General features: G+C 43.9%; 1 protein-coding gene across 19 annotated transcripts in view; it reads left to right on the top strand.

Moving 5' to 3' along the window:
* Positions 1–19,834, top strand: part of st3gal5 (ST3 beta-galactoside alpha-2,3-sialyltransferase 5) — a 94,552-nt gene that overhangs the window by 62,883 nt on the left and 11,835 nt on the right. For all 19 annotated transcript variants that reach the window (XM_059650147.1, XM_059650138.1, XM_059650074.1 and 16 more), the window contains one exon: positions 14,657–14,843. In XM_059650147.1, the coding sequence (XP_059506130.1) occupies positions 14,657–14,843 (187 nt within the window). The remainder of the gene's footprint in view (positions 1–14,656; positions 14,844–19,834) is intronic.

Genomic DNA, 19,834 nt, shown 5'->3' with positions numbered 1-19,834 from the left:
CACCTCCTCCCACCCCATCCTCCTGCAAAAATCCCATCCCCTATTCCCAATTCCTCCGCCTTCACTGCATCTGCTCCCACGATGAGGCATTCCATTCCCGCACATCCCAGATGTCCAAGTTCTTCAAGGACCGCAACTTGCCCCCCACAGAGTTGAGAATGCCCTTGACCGCGTCTCCCGCACTTCCCGCAACACATCCCTCACACCCCGCCCCCACCACAACCACCCAAAGAGGATCCCCCTTGTTCTCACACACCACCCCACCAACCTCCGGATACAACGCATCATCCTCCGACACTTCCGCCATTTACAATCCAACCCCACCACCCAAGACATTTTTCCATCCCCACCCTTGTGTGCCTTCCGGAGAGACCAGTCTCTCCGTGACTCCCTTGTTCACTCCACACTGTCCTCCAACCCCACCACACCCGGCACCTTCCCCTGCAACCGCAGGAAATGCTACACTTGCCCCCACACCTCCCTCACCCTTATCCCAGGCCCCAAGATGACTTTCCATATTAAGCAAAGGTTCACCTGCACATCTGCCGGTGTGGTAAACTGTATCCATTGTACCCGGTGTGGCTGCCTCTACGTTGGGGAAACCAAGCGGAGGCTTGGGAACCGCTTTGCAGAACACCTCCGCTCGGTTCGCAACAAACAACTGCACCTCCCAGCCGCGAACCATTTCAACCCCCCCTCCCATTCCTCAGACAACATGTCCATCATGGGCCTCCTGCAGTGCCACAATGATGCCACCTGAAGGTTGCAAGAACAGCAACTCATATTCCGCTTGGGAATCCTGCAGCCCAATGGTATCAATGTGGACTTCACAAGCTTCAAAATCTCCCCTTCCCCCACTGCACCCCAAAACCAGCCCAGTTTTTGCCCTCCCCCCACTGCATCACAAAAGCAGCCCAGCCTGTCTCTACTTCCCTAACCTGTTCTTCCTCTCACCCATCCCTTCCTCCCACCTCAAGCTGCACCTCCATTTCCTACCTACCATCTCATCCTGCCTCCCTGACCTGTCCGTCTTCCCTGGACTGACCAATCCCCTCCCTACCTCCTCACCTATACTCTCCTCTCTACCTATCTTCTTTTCTGTCCATCTTCAGTCCGCCTCCCCCTCTCTCCCTATTTATTCCAGTTCGCTCTCCCCATCCCCCTCTCTGATGAAGGGTCTAGGCCCGAAACGTCAGCTTTTGTGCTCCTGAGATGCTGCTTGGCCTGCTGTGTTCATCCAGCTTCACACTTTGTTATCTGGGAGTCTAGACGGCTGTGTTTCTTATCTGGCACGAGAAAATGATCAAGACTGCAACGGAATTTACGTGATCGGGGGAGGATTTGGTCATCATGGGCAATGTAGATTCTAATGGCACTGGCAGGTAAAATAACGAGGTTCTGCATAATAGGTAGAACATAAAACAGTACAGCACAGTACAGGCCCTTCAGCGTTGTGCCGAACTTGTACCCTAAACCTAAGGTCTATCTAACCTCCACCCCTAGCTTATACTATCATCCATATGCCTATCTAATAGCTGCTTAAATGTCCCTAATGAGACCGACTCTGCTACCCTGTCTGGCAATGCGTTCCACACCCCATCACTGAGTGAAGAACCTACCTCTGACATCTCCCCTATATCTACCTCCACCCACTTTAAAACTATGCAGCCTCATAATAGCTACTTCCACCCTAGGAAAAAGTCGCTGGCTGTCTACTCTATCTATACCTCTGATCATTTTGTACACCTGTATCAAGTCAAATGTTACCTTCCCTTTGGCACTCTGGCTTGCGCTGCTGCTGGTGAAAACAAGGTATTACGAGTCAGGTAAATCAGTAGAGTCGAGGACAAAGAGAAAGCTAGTAAAATGGGAAATGATAAACAGGCTTTATCAGGAACTAATAGAGAGAATGAAGCTGAGTCTATCTATAATAAGACTAGAATTTACTAAGGAAAACACTAAAGACGCTTAATACATTTCAAAACAAAGTGGGTGAATGACGAGTGTAAATAGAAGTAAAAAGTCATCATTCCCAAAGATATGGCTGCTGGATGACATCAGTTGGAGCCTGAATCTTGAAGGGTACAGGACATTTAGGAGAAAGTGGAGATGTGGCTCTGTTTTATTTAACATTAGTTCAACAGAGAGGAATTTGAAGTTCAGGAAACAGATGTCGAAATGAGAAATTATAAAAACAGTAGGTCACTTTTGGGATGATATACAAATCTCCTAATTATCCAGAGTGTGGATGGACCATAAAGGAAGAAATAACGAAACCTTGTTAGAAAGACACACTTTGCCACTGAGTCATAGATATACAGCATGGAAACAGGTTCTTTGGCCCAACTGATCCATGCCAACCAAATATCTTAAACTTAATTAGTTCCACTTGCTTGCATTTAGCACATATCCCTCTCAATCTTTATTATCCATGAATCTGTCCAAATGTCTTTTAAATGTTGTAATTGTATCAGTCTCTACCACCACCTATGGCATTCAAGCATTACGTGTGCGACTCTCTGTGGAAAAAGTGGCTCCTCAGGTCCCTTTTAAATCTTCCCCTCTCACCTTAAATCTCTGCCCTCTAGTTTTGGACTCTCCTAATCTTGGAAAAGACCTTTGCTGTTCACCTTAACTGTGCTTCTCATGATATTATAAAATGTCTATTTGGTCTCCCCTCAGCTGCCTCCTCCTCAGGTTGAAAAAAATGTCCCAGCCTATCCAGCCTCTCCTTTATAACTCAAATCTTCCAGTCCCTGTAACATCCTTGAAAATTTTTTTGCATTGTTTCCAGTTTAATAACATCCTTCCTATAACAGGGTGACCAGAGTTGAATGCAGTCCTCCAAATGTGGCTGTCCCACAACAGTGGTGTTGTCAGCGAACTTGTAGAAGGAATTTGTTCAGAATTTGGCAACACAGTCATGGGTGTACAACGAGTACAGTATGGAGTGAGGATGTATCCTTAAGGGGCTCAATGTTGAATGTTATTGTGGATGAGGTGCAGTTACCTATCCTCATTAATTATGGCCTATGGGTCAGAAAGCTGAGGATCCAGTTGCAGGGAACAGAGCCAAGACCAAGGACACGCAGTTCTGAGATCAGTCTGGAGGGGATAATGGTGTTGAAGGTGGTGTTGTTGTCAACGAGCAGGAGGCTGTTGTTAAAAACCAAAAGAACTGTGAATGCTGTAAATCACGAACAAAAATAAATTTGCTGGAAAAGCTCCGCAGGTCTGGCAGCATCTGTGTAGGAAAAGATGTAGTGACCATTTCGGGTCCGGTGACCCTTCTTCAAACTGTTCTGAGGATGGGTCACTCTGCTTTTTCCTTCACAGGAGTTGGACGTAGGTGTCCTTTTTGTCCAGATATTCCAGTGATGAATGCAGGGCTAGGGATATGGCATCCTCTGTGGATCTGTTATGTCAGGAGGCAGACTGTAGGGAATTGAGGCAGGTTGGGATACTGGAGTTGATGTGGGCCATGACTGAACAGCAGTGGACCAGCACTTATCCTTGTGGCACACTGGTCTCAGGCCTTGAGTCTGAAAAACAACCCTCTACCGTTATGCAATTTTTTTACGCAATTGGTTAGCTCTCCCTGGATCCCATGTGATCTAACCTTACAAGCCAAGCTACCATGCTGTATCTTATGGAAGGCCTTGCTAAAGGCCAAGTAGACAACATCTACCTCACTGCTGTCATCTATCTTCTTGGTCAACTCTTTCAAAAAAACACAATCAAATTTGAGATATGGTTTTCGATGCACAAAGACATTTTGACCATCTGAAATCAGCCCATGCCTTTTCAAAGACATGTATATCTTATCTGTCCGAATCCCCTCCACTAGCTTGTTCACCAATGACATCAGGCTCACCGTTCTGTAATTCCCTGCAGCTTTCTTAGATAATGGCATAACATTAGCCACCTTCCAGTCTTCCAGCAACAAACTTTTGGGTATCACTGATATAGATATATCTGCAAGGGACCCTGCACTACTTCCCTAGCTTCCCACAATGTCCTGGGATACACGTGATCAGGTCCTGGGTATTTATCTACCTTTATGCATTTGTAAGACCTCCAGAGCCTCCAATTCTGCAATGTGGACTCTTTTCAGGACATCACTGTTTACTCCCCCAAAGTGTGTAACCTCTGTTTCTTCATGGTAATTGCTGATGAGAAACGTTCATTTAGGATCTCACCCATCTCCTGTGGTCTAGATGTAGAGAAGTAATTGATTTTTAAGGTTTCATAGTTTCTCTCTAGCTACTCTTTTTTGCCCTTAATATACTTGTGGAATAACTTTAGATTCTCCTTTTATCTTATTTGCCAAATCTATCTCGTATCTCCTTTTTGCCTTTCTGATTTCTCTCAAGTGTGTTCCTACACCCCTGTACCCCTCAAGGGATTCACAAGATCTCAGCTGTCTATATCTGGCATATGCCACCTCTTTTCTTGACCAGATCCTTCAATATCCGTAGTAGTCTAGTGTTCCCTATTTCTGCCAGCCTTGCTCCTCAAACCATTTGCAACATGCTGGCCCTGAACTCCTCTTATGGAGTCATACAGCACAGAAACAGACTCTTTGGCCCAACTCGTTCGTGCTGACCGTGTATTCCAATCTGACCTAGTCACGTTTGCTAGCATTTGCCCCATATCCCTTTAAATCCTTCCAATTCAAATTGTTACCTCCCATTTGAAAGTTTCCTTTTGAAAGGATTTGTTGGACAGTCCTTGACCCAGCTTTCCCCAGTAAACTTTTGGAAATTCCTGTCTAAAACCATCAAAAGTGGCCTTGCCAGAACTTGTAACTTTAACTTCTCAAGCAGACCTATCCTTTTCCATTATGGTTTTAAAACTAATAGAATGATGGTCACTGGTTCCAAGTGTTCCCCCACTAACGCCTCACTCACTTGCCTTATTTCCCAAAATGATGTCGAGTTTTGTCCCTTCTCTAGTAGGGTCATGTTCTTATTGTTTTGAGGAATGTTCCCTGAATACACCTAACAAATTCCTCCATTGCCAAGCCCTTAACACTGTGGCAGTCCCAATTTGTTTAGAAAGTTAAAATCCTCTACAGTACAACCAGAAGGGTGCAAATATCCTGGGAGGGAGATTTGCTCAAGCGATATGGGATGGTTTAAACTAGATTGGCAGGGGTTGGGGAACCGGATCTGTAATTTAGAGGATGAGATATTCAGCCTTCGAACAGACACAATAGGGAGTGAGGTTGTTAATAAAGAAATGCAGTCAATGGACTGCTAGAAGTATCAGAAATAACGCGGATAAACTTAGAGCATGGGTCAGTACTTAAAACTATGATGTTGTGACCATTACAGCAACTAGGTAACTCGGGGACTGGAATGGTTGTTGGAAACTTTGGGATTCAGTTGCTTTAACAGAAATAGGAAGAGTGGTAAAAAACGCAGTGGAATGGCATTGTTAGACCAGGCTAGTATAGCAGCTACTGAAAAGCAGATCGAGGAATGATATGTCTACAGAATCAGTTTGGGTTGAGGTCAGGAACAAGAAAGGAGCAGTCACTTTGGGTTAACAGAGATAACAAAGTGTGGGTTTTTTTCTAAACAGACCCCTTAATAGTTGCATAGGAGTGAAGGAGCGGATTGGGAGGCAGATACTGGAAAGTTGCAGAAGTCACAGGGTTGTAGTCATGGGTGACTTCCACTTTCCAAATATTGATTGGAAACGTTTTAGTTGTAATAGTTTAGGTGGAGTGGATTTTGTTCAGTGCGTTCAGAAAGGATTCCTGACACAGTATGTAGAAAAACCAACACGAGGAGAGGTCACTTTGGATTTGATGCTTGGCAATGAACTGGGCCAAGTGTTAGACCTGTTGGTGGGAGAGCTTTTTGGCAGGAGTGATCATAACTCTGTTACTTTTATGATACTCATGGAAAAGGATGGGTACAGCAGGAAAAGATTTATGATTGGGGAAGGGTAATTGCCATTCTCTTAGGCAAGAACTGGGTAACATAAAATGGGGACAGATGCTGACAGGGAAGAGCACTATAGAAGTGTGGAGATTGCTTAAGGAATGCATGCTGCGTGTGATTGATAAGTTTGTTGCTAGTAGGCAGGGAAGATGTGGCCGAGTGAGGGAGCCTTGGTTCTCGAAAGAAGTTGAACGACTGGTTAAGAGGCAGAAGGATGCTTAGATAAGGTTTAGGAAACAAGTGTTGGAAAAGGCTCTAGAGGGATACAAGTTTGCCTGGAAAGAGCTGAAGAAAGGGCTTAGGAAAGTTATAAGAGGGCATGAGAAAACTTTGGCAGATAGGATCAAGGAAAACTCCAAGGCTTTTTACATGTGTGTGTGGAATAAGAGAATGACCAGAATAAGGGTAGGGCTGATAAGGATTGTAAAGGGAATTTTTGCGCAGGCCCTAAAGAAATAGGAGAGCTCCTTAATGAATACTTTTCTCCGGAATTCACAACTGAGAGGTACCTAGTTGTAGTTGATGACAGTGTGAAACAGGCTCGTAGGCTGGAGGAGGTGGATGTTAGTAAGGAAGACGTACTGGGAATTTTGAGGAACTTGAAGATAGATAAATCCCGCAGGCCTGTTGGGATTTATCCAAGGATTCTATGGGAAGCAAGGGAAGGGATCGCAATGCCTCGGGTGATGATCTTTTTGTCCTCGCTGCCTGCGGGTATAGTGCCATAAGATTGGAAAGAGGCAAACGTCATTCCCTTGCTCAAAAAAGAGAATAGAGATTACCCTGGAAATTATGGGCCAGTTAGTCTTTCTTCAGTGGGGGCAAATTATTGGAATGACCAAACATGTGGATGAAGGTAGAGCAGTGGTTGTGGTATACATGGATTTAAGTAAGGAGTTTGATAAGGTTCCCCATGGTAGGCTCATGCAGAAAGTAAGGAGGCATGGGATAGGGGGAAATGTGGCAAACTGAAATCAGAATTGGCTGACCCCTATAAGACAAACTGTCGTACAGGACGGAAAATATTCAACATGGTGCTCAGTTACGAGTGGTGTAGCACAATTATCTGATTTGAGTCCTCTTCTATTTGTGATGTTTGAAAATGATTTGGATGAAGGAGTGGAAGGGTGGATCCGTAAGTTCGCGGATGATACAAAGGTAGGTCGAGTTGTGGATAGTGCGGATGGCTGTTCTAGGTTACCAAGGGACCTTGATAGGATGCAGAGCTGGGCTGAGCAGTGGCAGATGGAGTTTAACCCTGAAACGTGTGAGGTGATTCAATTTGGAAGGACAAATTTGAAAGCAGAATACAGGGTCAACGGAAAGATTCTTGGCAGTGTGGAGGAGCAGAGGGATCTTGGGGTTCATGTCCACAGTTCCCTGAAAGCTGCCACCCAGGTGGATAGAGTTGCTAAGAAGGCGTATGGTGTGTAGCTTTCATTAATAGAGGGATTGAGTTGAAGAGCCATGAAGTTCTGCTCCAGCTATACAAAAGCCTGGTTCGGCCATATCTGGAGTATTGTCCAGTTCTGGTCGCCTCATTACAGGAAAGATGTGGAAGTGTTGGAAAGGGTGCACAGGAAATTTACCTGGATGTTGCCTGGAATGGAGGGAAGGTCTTATAAGGAAAGGTTGAGAGTGTTAGGGCCTTTCTCTTTCGACCGACGAAGGATGAGAGGTGGCTTGACAGGTGTACAGAATGATCAGGCGTATAGATAGTGGACAACCAGAGACTTTTTCCTAGGGTGGAGGTAGCTACTACAAGGGGGCATAGTTTTAAAGTGACTGGAGGTAGAGAAAGTGGAGACGTCACAGGTAGGTTCTTTACTCAGTGATAGGGGCGTGGAATGCATTGCTGGAGAGGGCAGTGGAGTTGGTATTAGGATCATTTAAGTGGCTATTAATAGGCATATGGATGATAATATAAGATAGGGGCGGAGGTTAGATAGACCTTAGGTTTAGGGTAAAAGTTGGCACAACATTGTGGGCCAAAAGGCCTGTACTGTGCTGTACTGTTTTGTATTCTGTGTACAATCCTATTGTTCTTGCCACTATCTGCAATCTCCCTACATGTTTGCTGTTCAATTTCCCATTGACTACAAGGGCCTGTATCGTGGAATCCCATCAAAGTGATCACCTCTTTCTTTTTTTCTCTGTTTCACCCATATAGCATCATTGGACAATTCCTTAGGAATATCCTCTAAATACGACCATGATGTTTCACACATGAAAAGCATCACTCCACCCCCCTCTCCTAACAGCCCTTCTTTCCTTCCTATAGCTTTTGTATCCTGGAATATTGAGCTGTCATTCCTATCCCCTCCCTGAGCCATATCTGTAATTGGTATGATATGCCATTCGCATTTACCCATCCATGCCCTGAGTTCATCTGCCTTACCTGTCAGGTTTGTTGCATTGAACTAATGTAGTTTAATTCATTATTCTTCTCTCATTCTCTGCCGTGCTCTTGCCTGACTTTTCGATTTAATTTTCTCTCTAACCTCTGTACTGGCCTTAACTTTCTTTTTTGTCTCACTACCGCTTGAGGTCCCACACATACTGCTAGACTAGTTTAAACCGTCCCATGGCACACAAGAGATTTTGATGTACCCACCAACTGGAGAAGTCAAATGGGCAAAGGTGGCTGAAATGAAGAGTTTGTAGAATGTTTTCAGAATAGTTTCTTAGAACACATTCTGGAACAGACCAATGAATAGGCTATAATAGACCTGATATTTTGAAATGAGATAGAATTTTGGTCAATGATCTCTTTGTAAAGGTATCCTTGGGTAGCAGTGACTATAATATTCGGAAAGAAAACAAAGCTGTCAGTGCTGGAAATCTGGAGAGAAAGCAGAATTAATGTTTCAAGTTCTTCAGAACTGATAGTAGTTGGTGTCAATGCTGAAGATATGGTTTTGGGTTGGGGGTGCAGGGAAAATACGTGATAGGCGGACATGAAGCCGAGAGAGAGACAACAGCAGTTAGGCAGACAAAGGGATGGGCTGACTGCATCTGTGAAGAAAATACGGATTTAGTGTTTCAAGCCCAGATTAGATTAGATTAGATTCCCTACAGTGTGGAAACAGGCCCTTTGGCCCAATTGGTCCACACCACCCCTCGAAGCATCCCACCCAGACCCATCCCCCTATAACCCACACACCCCTGAACACTAGGGGCAATTTAGCATGGCCAATCCACCTAGCCTGCACATCTTTGGACTGTGGGAGGAAACTGGAGCACCCGGAGGAAACCCACACAGACACGGGGAGAATGTGCAAACTCCACTCCAAGGCTGGAATCGAACCCAGGTCCCTGGCGCTGTGAGGTTGCAGTGCTAACCATTGAGCTACCATGTCGCCCCCAGATGACCCTTCAGACTTGCTTAGTTTCTCCTGAAATTTCTGTTTTTGTTTCCGTCTTTAGCATCACAGTTCTTAGTTTTAGTTTAAGAATTTTATATCTGTCTTCATGAGTGAGTGCATTTAATGTACTAAAACATAGAACATAGAACATAGAACAGTACAGCACAGAACAGGCCCTACAGCCCACAATGTTGTGCCGACCATTGATCCTCATGTATGCACCCTCAAATTTCTGTGACCATATACATGTCCAGCAGTCTCTTAAATGACCCCAATGACCTTGCTTCCACAACTGCTGCTGGCAACGCATTCCATGCTCTCACAACTCTCTGCGTAAAGAACCTGCCTCTGACATCCCCTCGATACTTTCCACCAACCAGCTTAAAACTATGACCCCTCGTGCTAGCCATTTCTGCCCTGGGAAATAGTCTCTGGCTATCAACTCTATCTATGCCTCTCATTATCTTGTATACCTCAATTAGGTCCCCTCTCCTCCTCCTTTTCTCCAATGAAAAGAGACCGAGCTCAGTCAACCTCTCTTCATAAGATAAGCCCTCCAGTCCAGGCAGCATCCTGGTAAACCTCCTCTGAACCCTCTCCAAAGCATCCACATCTTTCCTATAATAGGGCGCCCAGAACTGGACGCAGTATTCCAAGTGCGGTCTAACCAAAGTTTTATAGAGCTGCAACAAGATCTCACGACTCTTAAACTCAATCCCCCTGTTAATGAAAGCCAAAACACCATATGCTTTCTTAACAACCCTGTCCACTTGGGTGGCCATTTTAAGGGATCTATGTATCTGCACACCAAGATCCCTCTGTTCCTCCACGCTGCCAAGAATCCTATCGTTAATCCTGTACTCAGCTTTCAAATTCGACCTTCCAAAATGCATCACCTCGCATTTATCCAGGTTGAACTCCATCTGCCACCTCTCAGCCCATCTCTGCATCCTGTCAATGTCCCGCTGCAGCCTACAACAGCCCTCTACACTGTCAACGACACCTCCGACCTTTGTGTCGTCTGCAAACTTGCTGACCCATCCTTCAATTCCCTCGTCCAAGTCATTAATAAAAATTACAAACAGTAGAGGCCCAAGGACAGAGCCCTGTGGAACTCCACTCACCACTGACTTCCAGGCAGAATATTTTCCTTCTACCACCACTCGCTGTCTTCTGTTGGCCAGCCAATTCTGTATCCAAGCAGCTAAGTTCCCCTGTATCCCATTCCTCCTGACCTTCTGAATGAGCCTACCATGGGGAACCTTATCAAATGCCTTACTGAAGTCCATATACACCACATCCACAGCTCGACCCTCATCAACCTTTCTAGTCACATCCTCAAAAAACTCGATAAGGTTTGTAAGGCATGACCTACCCCTCACAAAGCCATGTTGACTGTATTTGATCAAGCCATGCTCTTCCAGATGGTCATAAATCTTATCCCTCAGAATCCTTTCTAACACCTTGCAGACGACAGACGTGAGACTTACCGGTCTATAATTGCCGGGGATTTCCCTATTTCCTTTCTTGAAGAGAGGAATTACATTTGCCTCTCTCCAGTCCTCAGGTACGACTCCAGTGGAGAGCGAGGATGCAAAGATCTTCGCAAGTGGCGAAGCAATTGCATTTCTCGCTTCCCAAAGCAACAATAAATCAGGAAATGGAAGGGAGGGAAGAACTTAGGAAAATCAAACATACCAGAAAAGTGGTACTGTGTAAATTGTTGGAGTTCCCAGTTTACAAGTGACTGGTCCTGCTGGACTTTATTGTAGGATCTTAAAATAATTGGCTAGTGAGATAATTGGTACATTGGTTTTCATTTTCTTGATTTTGGAGACAGTCTCATTAAATTGGAAGGTAGGTATCCCTTCATTCAGAAAGGGAGGGAGGCAGCAGGAAAGAATAGGCCAGTTAGTTTAATATCTGTCATAAGGAAATATTAGAAGATTTAATTAAAACAGAGGTTGTAGCTGGGTACATTAAGGTTAAAGTAATCTGGCAGACTAAAAATTTTTTAAAGGGAAATCATGTTTATCTGATCTATTGGAGTTCTTTGAGCAAGTAACACATGTTTTGGATAAAGGGAAACTGGTGGGTGTACTGTCCTTAGATTTTCAGCAGGCATTTGATAAGGTGCCTCAAAGGCTAGTGCAGAAGATAAAAGCAGGTAGTGTAGAATGTAATGTATTTGCATCAGTAGAAAATTGGCTGGCTAATAGGAAACAATGAGTGGGTGTAAATGTCTTTTTCATTTGGCAAGGTGTAATAAGTATTAAGGTATACGAATTCGTGCTGGGACCTTCACCTGGTCATAACTCATACATATAAATGACAGCTGAAGAGATGGAAGGTATGGTTGCCACATTTTCTGATAATATAGAAACATTGGTCCAGTTAATGTGATCATAATGATTTTCCAACTCGGTACCTGTTTTCCATCTTTTTCCTTATATGCCTTCACCCCTTTAACCCTAAAAACTGATTCTGACTTCTTCAAAACATTAAATATTTTGATCTCAACTGTTTCCTGTGGTAAAGAATTCCACAGGCTCACCATTCTTTGCATGAAATATTTCCCTCCTCTTAGTACTAAATGGCCTACCCCAAATGCTTAAACTGTGGCCTCTGGTTCTGGACTCTACTCATCAGGAACACTCCTCCGTTTACCCTGTCTAGACCTGTCAGAATGTTTTTAAGTTTGAGAGATCCCCTGCTCATTTTTCTAAAGTCCAGTGAATATAATCCTAAACAGTCCAGTCTCTCTTCATACGTCTGTCCTGCCATCCCAGGAATCAGTCTTGTAAACCTGTTGCACTCCCTCCATAGCCAGACTTCCTTCCTCAGATAAGGAAACCAAAATTTCATGCAGTACTCCAGGTGTCCCGTCACCAAGGCAGTGTATGATTTCAGCAAGACATACTTGTTCCTGTACTCATTCTGTTGGAAGTTCGGCATATCATTTACCTCCTTCCCCAACTGCTGCAATTGTATGTTTTCAGTGATTTGTTGCATAAGGACAACAAATCACTGAAAACATACCTTCCCTTTCCTAAACTATCACCATCTAGTTAATTACTCAGAGATAGCATGAACTGTAGATGCTGGAGTTGGCGACAACAGTGAAATATAGCAGGTCAGGCAGCTTCAGAGGGCCAGGAGAACTGACATTTTGGGTCGGGACTCTTCTTGAGAAATGTTGAGGGGGTAGGGAGTTGGTAAATAAATGGAGGGATGGAGACAAGGAAAGGTAGATTGGATGGATGGTGATAGATGGATACAGATAGGGAGTGGTGGGGTTCGGTCATGGGGATGGGTAGAGCGCATTGGTGGGAGAGATGGTGGACAGTTTGTTAGGCCAAGAAGGTGAGAGGGAGGATGGTTGGGGCTGGGGAAAGGTAGGTGGGGTAGTGATATATGGATGCAGGTAGGAGATAGTGGGTTTGGTTGGTGGGAAGGGTAGGACAGATAGGTGGGGAAGAAGATGGGCAGGTTGTGTCAGATTGAGGAGGTGGGGATGAGAGGGAGGTTTGGAAGTGGGATGGAGTTGGGGAGATTTTAAAACTGGTAAATTCCATGTTAACGCCATTGGGCTGTAGGGTCCCGAGGCGGAATTTGAGTTGTTGCTCCTCCAGCTTGCGTGTGGTATCATTATAGCACTGGAGGAGGCCCAGGATGGACATGTCTTCAAGGAGTGGGCTGGGGAGTTAAAATGTTTGGCAACTGGAAGATGTTGATTATTATGAATATTGTGCAATGCTCCACAAAATGGTCCCCAAGTCTGCGCTTTGTCTCACTGATGTAGAGGAGGGCAGATCTGGAGCAACAGCTGTAGTAGACCAGGTTGTAGGATGTACAGGTGAACCCCTGTTGGATGTGAAAAGCTTGCTTTGGGTCATGGATGGTGGTGAGGTGGGAGGTGTGGGAGCAGGTGTAGGGAAAGGTGCCAGTATGGTGGAGTTAGTGGGAAGAGTTGAGTGGATGAGGGAGTAGAGGAGAGTGAGTTGTCCCTACAAAAGGCAGATAGCTGGGGGGAGGGAAATCTGTTTGGCAGTACGTTTGGATTGTAGGTGGCAGCATTGGTGGAGAGTGATGCGATAGAGTGGTATGAGGACTATTTTGGGGAGCGTTTGAGCTTTATGCATGATAATCGACAACACTTTCTGGTCACCACCCATTTAACTCCCCTTCCCACTTCCTTGATGACATCCGTCCTGTGTCACAATGATGCCACATGCAAACTGGAGGATCAACACCTCCTATTTTGCCTCAGGACTCTACAGTCTAGTGAGTACAGGTCCCACCTACTCAACCTCATAGGACAGTCCCTCTATATCTGCTGTCAGCCTAATGAACCTTTTCTGGCCTGACTGCAATGTCTGTCCACCCTTCCTTAGATAAGGAGACCAAAAGCTATTCGTAGTATGCTGGTTGTGATCTGGCTAATACCTTGTACAGTTTTAACAAATGTCCCTAATTTTTACTCGATTCCCTTTAAAATATTGTGGCAACATTCTACTTGACTTGCTATTATCCCGTGAACCTGGATGCCAGCTCTCTGTGCTACTCTAGTTACTGATTTGCTAAGACATTGGTGACAGTCCTTTTTTGTTTCCTAGGGGAATAGCATCGTCCTCTCTGAGCTTGGATGTCCATAATTGATATGTTCCATAAATTGATGTTTCTTACCTCTTGCAAATTTAGCCCTTTTAATCTGTGTACTCTGTATACATTTGCTCATGACTTGTTTTAATTTCAGGAGCTGCTCAACTCTTTAAAGAAGCTAATTTCTTGTCTCGTCAGTGTTTCTTGTTCCCATGTGAGCCATGTTAACCTGATGAAAGCCTCCAATTGCTAGTTCTTTTCTAGTTACATAGAGAAATCCTCATACTTGGCTCCAGGCAAACAACACAATATCCTGGTTGCCTGCATGTGGGAACTATTTGCAATTTTGGCTACATTCCATTTGGATGTCCTTGTTTTTTGGTTGAATGCATGACACATAGTTAACCAAGTCTAACGAAAATTTGCATATCAAGATTCATTGACAAAGACTATTTGGTATTACTTGAAATCATATGATAAACAGAACAGATCTTTGTGTCCTGATGACCTTAAGACATTTGGAATGCTGTTGCAATCATGGGGAAAAATTCCTCATCTGACCAATGAATAATTTCACTGCATGTCTGTTTGCAAGAAGTGCCTGTTCAGACACCACGCCAATTCAAGTATTCCACTTTACTGAACTCACTGTACACACAAACTTAAACAGAACGCTGCCATTTAAGTTATTTGTGTAGTTTAATTACCTACCAAGAAATGTAAATTCTTCTCTATCAGGCTGAACAATGCACCAATCCAAGGATTTACTAACGATGTTGGTAACAAAACCACTATAAGAATGAGCTATCCGGAAGGAGCACCAAAATCTCAGCGTGAATATGATCATTATATGCTGTTTGTTGCTGTAATGTATAAGGGAGTAGATTTCAGCTGGTTGAAGGCCATGATTAAAAAAGAAAGAGTGGTGAGTAGATTCTATAAAATATATTTCATATTGATGCTGTACATTTGCAAGCGCACCACAACTGATTTCTGTAATGATCCATATGGAATAATGGTTGGCCCCTGTGGTAGTACAGTGGGATGTAGTAAACCTCTTTGCCACTGTAAATGGCCACCCATGCAAAATTTCAAGGATGTTGGCAAACCTTAGTCATCAGGCTATATTGCTGTACCTCAGTATGCTGAGATGCTTGACTTCTATGCAATATGCTTATTCTGCAGCTTGCACATTTTGTGTATGCCTGCATGCTTTGACTATCAGGATGCATTGACAAATCCAATTTGGTATTGATTGAGATCATATGGTATAACCTCTGTCCATGCTAATATATTACATGTAACTCCATGCAACTTTATTTCATGCAGCAGCCTTTTATGTGACACCTTGTTGAATGCCTTATGAAAATCTAGATGAACCACATACAATAGATCCCTGTTGTCTACTGTACTCCATGTCCTCAAAGAATTCCAGTAAATTAATTAAACGTGACCCACCTTTCATGAGCCCATGCAGCATTTGCCCAGAAGAACGGTTTCTATCCAGATGTCGTGCTATTTCTTCATTTATAGTAGATTCGTGGCTGACTATTTCACTTCCTACTGTCCTTCCTTTTCACTGGTATATACTTTTGCTGAGCACTGTTAAAAGTTGATTTGAACGTACTCCACTGTTCCTCAGTTGCATTGCTGTAAGTCTTTGTTCCCCGTCTATCTTATCCAGCTCCTGCCTCATCCCATTCTTTGCTTAAGCATCAAAAACTAGCATTGAATTTTACCTTCTCGCCCTCCATCCGCATTGTAAATTCAACCATACTCTGATTGCTCCTTCTGAGAGGATCCCTACCTACGAGATCATTAATTATCCCTGTCTCATCACACAGGATCAGATCTAGGATAGTTTGCTCCCTTGTAGGTTCCACCGCAAACTATTATGGATACATTCTATGAACTCCTCCTTAAGGGTGCCTCAGTTGACTTGGTTTGACCGATCAATATGTAGATTGAAATCCCCCATGATAATTGCTGTACCATTTTCACATGTATCAGTTATTTCTTTTTTATTATTGCCTGCCCCACCATGATGTAATTTGGTAGCGTATAGACTATGCCTATCAGTGACATCTCTGCCCGTACAATTTTTAATTTTCACCCAGGTTGATTCAACCTTTTTCTCCATAAAACCTATATCTCACTACTGTCCTAATGTTATCTTGAAGTGTCAGAGCTACACCACCTCTCCCTTTCCTTCCTGTCCTTCCAAATACAGGTAGATCTCCTATTATGCAGTAGTTGCTTTCCTGTGTGACATTGTGCTTTAGAAATTGCATTATAGGGAAATTGCAGTAGATAAGCATATGGATGATGACGATGGGATAGTGTAGGGGAATGGGCTTGGATTAGTTCACAGGCCGGCGCAACACTGAGGGCCGAAGGGCCTGTTCTGCGCTGTATTGTTCTATGTTCTATAATTGCTAAACCTGTGTTACCCAAACAGCGTCCACTAGTTGTCAATCACATTACAGCCAATTTGCGTTAACGAAACGTGTTGTAGCTGAATTGCCTGTAATCTGATATTGCTGGATATTTAACTCCCAGTTGTGACCACTTTGCAAACATGCCTCTGTAAAGGTCACTTAATCGTACCCATTCGTGACGATTTATGCTGCCAACTCATTTACGTTGTTTTGAGTGCTACAGGTATTTAATTAAAGTACCCTTATGCTGGATTTTCTATCTTCTGTTTGAATCCTAACACACCACCAGAAGAACCTTTGTTTTTAGGCATTCTCACTTTTTTTTCCTCTCACTATCTAGTTTCCACTCATCTCAGTACTATACTGCTCAGCTGTTTATTGCTTTTTATTCACAATTTTGATTCTCTTTTTTTTCCTCAAGCTTTCAGCCACTCTAGCTAACTCCAAAGCCTCTCCTTAGGTTCCCACCCCCTTGCCAAACTAGTTTAGAGTCTACCCAAAAGTGTATCTTAGAATTAAAAGGAAATTAGCCATCCTCCAGTTAGAAATTTTTATTCCGGACCCATCCTTATTTTTTTTCATAGCTATCCTAAATCCAACTGATGTATGATCTTCATCTCCAATCACATCCCAAGTGATATGCTTTCCACTTACCCAGGCATGTTTCTGAATATTAGGTCTAGTATTACTCCTTATGTTGTTGGGCTTTCTACATACTGGCTTAAATTGTAATATATTGGGAAATGTAGATGGACAAAGGGATCTGAGTGTCCTTGTTCACCAGTCAATGAAAGTAAATGAAAACAGCACATCCAGCAGCATTTGTGGAGAGAGAAACAGTTAGCATTTTGAGTCTGGTATGACTTCTTCAAAACAGATTGCTGCCTTGGAAAAGTCATAACACACTTGGAAAAATTGGATAGTGTTGTAGAACAGAGGGGCCTAGGAGTGCAGGTACATAATACTTTGAAGTTTGAGACATATATAGACAGGGTAGTTAAAAAAAGTGTTTGGCATGCTTGTCTTCATTGTTCAGTCCTTTTTAAGTATACAAATTGGACGGTCTACACCTGGGCAAGACTGGAACCAATGTCCTAGGGGCTGCTTTTGCTATCGCTGTTGGGGAGGGTTTAAACTAATGTGGCAGGGGAATGGGAACCAAACGAGGAAGTTAGTAGAATGGGAACCAAATGAGGAGGTTAGTAGACAGTAAGGAAGTAGTAACTAAAGCCTGTAAGGAGCTAGATAATGAAGTCAGTGTGACTAAGGGAAAGAGTAGGCACAGAGCAGACGATTAGCGCAGAGGGACAGATGGTCTGAGGGGCATTTGTTTCAATGCAAGAAGTGTGGTAGGCAAGGCAGATGAACTTAGGTCTTGGATTAGTACCTGGGACTATGATGTTATTGAGACTTGGTTAAGGGAAGGGCAAGATTGACAGCTAAATATCCCAGGATATGGATGCTTCAGGCGGGACAGCGAGGGAGGTAAAAAGGGTGGAGGAGTTGCATTACTGGTCAAAGAGGATATCACAGCTGTGCTGAAGGAGGGCACTATGGAGAACTCGAGCAGTGAGGCAGTATGGGCAGGGATCCGGAATAGGCAGGGTGTGGTAACAATGTTGGGGCTGTACTTACAGGCCACCCAATAGTGAGCATGAGATAGAGGCACAAATATGTAGACAGATTATGGAAAGATGTAGGAGCAGCAGAGTGGTGGTGATGGGAGATTTTAGTTTTCCCAACATTGACTGGGATTCTCTTAGTGTTAGGGGTTTAAATGGAGCAGAATTTGTAAGGAGCATCCAGAGCAGTATGTAAATAGCCCAACTCGGGAAGGGGCCATGCTGGACCTGGTGTTGGGGAATGAGCCCGGCCAGGTGGTTGAAGTTTGGGAATAGTGATCACAGTTCCATAAGTTTTAGAATACTTACGGACAAAGACGAGAGTGGTCCTAAAGAAAGAGCCCTGAATTGGGGGAAGGCCAACAATAGCAAGATTTGACAGGAGCTGGAGAAGGTGGAATGGGAGGCTTTTAAAGAGTGGTTGATTACAGCCCGGGACAGACATGCCCCTGTGAAAATGAGGGATAGAAAAGACAAGATTAGGGAACCATGGATGCCAGGTGAAATTGTGAGACTAGCAAAGAGGAAAAAGGAAGCATACATAAGGACTAGGTGGCTGAAAACAGATGAAGCTTTGGAAGAATATCGGGAAAGTAGCACCAGTCTGAAAGGAAGTACTAAGAGGGATAAAAGGAGTCATGAAATATCTTTAGCAAACAGGGTTAAGGAAAATCCCAAAGCCATTTATTCATACATAGAGAGCAAGAGGGTAACTAGAGAAAGGGTTGGCCCACTCAACGACAAAAGGGAAGTTATGCAAGGAGTCAGAAAAAAATGAGTGAGATTCTTCATGAGTACTTTGCCTTGGTATTGACTGAGGAGAGGGTCATGACCGATTTTGAGGTTAGGGATAGATGTTTGATTACTCTCTGTTGAGTCAGCATAACGAGCGGAGAAGTGTTGGGTATTCTAAAAGGCATTAGGGTGGACAACTCCCCAGGTCTGGATGGGATGTATCCCAGGTTACTGAGGGAAGCGAGAGAGGAATTAGCTGGGGCCTTAACAGGTATCTTTGCAGCGTCCTTGAGCACGAGTGAGGTCCCAAAGGACTGGAGAATTGCTAATGTTGTCGCCTTGTTTAATAAAGACAAATCCAGGAAATTATAGACCAGTGAGCCTGACTTCAGTGGTGGGGAAGCTGCAGGAGAAGATACTGAGGGATAGGATCTAATTACATTTGGAAGAAAATGTGCTTATTTGTGATAGGCAGCATGGTTTTGTGCAGGGAAGGTAGTGTCTTACCAACTTGATAGAATTCTTTGAGGAAGTGACGAAGTTGACAGATGAGGGAAGGGCTGTAGATGCCATAAACATGAACTTCAGTAAGGCAGTTGATAAGGTTCCCCATGGTAGGCTGATGGAGAAAGTGAAGTTGCATGTGGTCCAGGGTGCACTAGCTAGATGGATAGAGAACTGGCTGGGCAACAGGAGACAGAGTTGTAGTGGAAGAGAGTTTCTCAAAATGGAGAACTGTGACCAGTGGTGTTCCACAGGGATCCATGTTGGAACCACTGTTGTTTGTGATTTACGTAAATGATCTGGAGGAAGTATGGATGGTCTGATTAGCAAGTTTGCAGATGACACGAAGATTGGTGGCATAGCAGATAGTGAAGCGGACTGTCGGAGAATGCAGCAGAATATAGATTGGAGAGTTAGGTGGGGAAATGGCAAATGGAGTTCAATGTGAGGTGATGCATTTTGGAAAACCCAGTTCAAGAGCATACTGTATGGTAAATGGAAAAGCCCTGGAGAAAATTGATGCACAGAGAGATCTGGGTGTTAAGGTCCATTGTACCCTAAAGGTCGCAACGCAGGTCGATAGAGTGGTCAAGAAGGCATACGATATGCTTTCATTC

This window comes from Stegostoma tigrinum, chromosome 1, assembly GCF_030684315.1.
Source record: "Stegostoma tigrinum isolate sSteTig4 chromosome 1, sSteTig4.hap1, whole genome shotgun sequence".
Classification (NCBI taxonomy): Eukaryota; Metazoa; Chordata; class Chondrichthyes; order Orectolobiformes; family Stegostomatidae; genus Stegostoma; species Stegostoma tigrinum.
The sequence above is the reverse complement of the archived record's forward strand: the minus strand, read 5'-3'. Positions and strand labels throughout refer to the sequence as shown.